Source organism: Phalaenopsis equestris, unplaced genomic scaffold (assembly GCF_001263595.1).
Source record: "Phalaenopsis equestris unplaced genomic scaffold, ASM126359v1 Scaffold197839, whole genome shotgun sequence".
Lineage (NCBI taxonomy): Eukaryota > Viridiplantae > Streptophyta > Magnoliopsida > Asparagales > Orchidaceae > Phalaenopsis > Phalaenopsis equestris.
The window spans coordinates 1431-3893 of NW_018217788.1; the positions used below are offsets into that span (position 1 = coordinate 1431).

Below are 2463 nucleotides of genomic sequence, written 5' to 3' on the forward strand. Positions count from 1 at the left end.
ATAATACTTACTTGCACTATAATGAAAACCTCTGCTCATACAACCTGTAATAATCCTTTGGCTATTTTTAGGACAATGAGGTCATCATTTATTCTTAAATGCTACATTGATTGTTGTGGCTATGACTTGTTTATTTTCTTGGAGAATATTTTGAATTCTTAAACTCTGTAAGGACATAGTATTTTGATTGTTTTCTTTTGGAGGGTGATGATGATTATTGTCTTTTGAGAAGTAATTGTGTCGGGAATTATGCTATGACCCTCTTGCATTTGTTTGTTCATCTAACATCTTGTTTTGGCAGTTTCGTTCACTTGCCACCAAACCTCCACTATGTTGATATCACTCATATTGAAACTTTTTATGGCCGATTTTCTTTTCTTTTTCTGAAATATTCAGTATGCTTCTTCATGTTATTGACATTCTTCATATGCCTATGCTTCTTCGTTATGATATATTAGTGGATGGTGCGCAATTACTAGTAACTTATTTTTTATTTTTACAAAACTGTTGGTCTCTTTCGGTTCACATGTTTTGCTTGATCTTTTTATTACTCAGATGTGTCACATCTTCCTAACGACTATGATGCTTCTATGATGTTCACTATTTATTTTTGGACATGAGCATGTCTATTATAGTTTGTTATTTGGTTATGCTTCCCATGCTTAATATTGTATATCAAAAAAATGTCAGCACGAATAAAAGTTACACAAATTTATTGTTCATTACATTTCTATTACTCTGCTCTCTCTTTTCGATCCTTCTACTCTTTATTCCATATGCAGGTCTCCCGAATAAATTTGAATTTAACATATATGCAAATTTGATTTCTTACTTTTATTATTTGTGACTTTACAATCTTTTGTAATCCTTTATTTTTAGTTAGAATACTTTTTGTTCAGTTGTTCAATTCCCCTAAAAAAATTCAAATAAAAAAATTTATTTCTAAAAAAGTTAGACTAATTTGCAACTTTCGGAAGTAAAAATCTTTTTTCAACGGTTCGCGTGTAGCAGCTGGTCTTTGGGGTGCGGGCTCATGTGCCTTTCCAATCCTCTATTGGCTGGTTTGACTACAGATCCCGCGCCGATGTGCCTGATATTTCCCGCAATAGTCCCATATTTTTTTTACTTTTGTACAAGCTTTATATTTCTGCAATGTCTGCAAGGTTTTATTTGTCGATCTTCCCGATCTTTGACCTGTATCGCCATCTTGCTTTTCGCTGGTGCAAGCATTCTCTTTGGAGACTGAAAGATAAATACTTATGTCGGGCAAGGAAAGAAGAATCGTGGGTGCGAGCGCCGGCTGGAAACGGCTGCACCAATCTTTTCTTCTCTCATGCTTTTTCAGATGGCGCCTGCTCTGCTTCTTTAGCCCTAAGGTTCTTGATTCGAAGCCTCTTTTCTTGTATTATTTTATAACAGAGAAGCCTTCTGCTATGATTGTGGTGAATTAGGAATCTGCATTGCAGGCCGGATGGTTCTTATTGCCTTTTGGGTTTGTAGCGATCACTGCGGGTCTTTACTCTGCTCTGCAGAAAGTCGGGAATGACGATACTTTGCCCACAGTTACAATCTTCGCCGCGCCGCGCTCGTTTTCGTATTATGGAGGACTGCCTGATTTGGCGGGAGGGCGGCAAGAGGTCGCGGTGCGTTCGTGGCTGGCTCTGGCACCGGAGGTCTCTGTCGTCCTCTTTGGGAAGGACTCTTCTGTATTTGATCTAGCTAGAATTCTGGGACCGAGAGTTACTGTTGATTCTGAGATCGATTTCACGTAGGTATCTACTTTGCCCATGATTTTTCATCTTTTCGTTTTGGTTTTGGAGGGTTTGGTCAATCTTGACAATTATTACTCGTGCATTTACATACATATTACATAATTTGTATTAATTATTACTCATTGCATTTATATACATCCACATAATTTTTATGTTTTTTACAAATTTTAGGCCTAAATATTTATGCATACCACTTAAATTTTTAACATCCCATCAAAAACGTCATATCTCTACCCTTTTTTTTCTAAGTAAATACACCTTTTCTGTGCATAGCTTTACGACACCATTATTTTATAAATGTAAAAATCAAACTTTCGGTGTTAGATTTGTAAATACACAATCATTTAGTTTTGAGGAACTTTAAAATTAAAGGTATATGTTAATTAAAGTTAAAGATTGATTTTTTATTTTAGAATTAATAATTAAATAAATTAAGATTGAAGAACATTTGAATCTATGAGATTGGAGATAGACAATCAGGGAGACAAGTAAGTAAGATTAACATGAGTAATTAAATTTCTAAATTTCAGTAATTTTTTATTTTTTTTAAATGTATTTTGATTTCATTTATGTTTATGTCAGTTAGATTTAGATTATAACAGATTATTCATGTTGTTAGATAGGAAAGTATGCATGCTAAATAATTGCATAATTAATTTCTTATAAAATTATTAGGTTATTGAATAACAAT

General features: G+C 33.9%; 1 protein-coding gene across 1 annotated transcript; it reads left to right on the forward strand.

Annotated features, from left to right (window-relative positions):
- The first annotated feature begins 1029 nt into the window (after nucleotides 1-1029).
- LOC110035480 lies at nucleotides 1030-1772 on the forward strand. The gene is made up of 2 exons (XM_020739710.1): nucleotides 1030-1376; nucleotides 1467-1772. The coding sequence occupies exons 1-2, from the start codon at nucleotides 1260-1262 to the stop codon at nucleotides 1770-1772; spliced, it is 423 nt and encodes a 140-aa protein (XP_020595369.1). The 5' UTR covers nucleotides 1030-1259.
- Nucleotides 1773-2463: the final 691 nt, after the last annotated feature.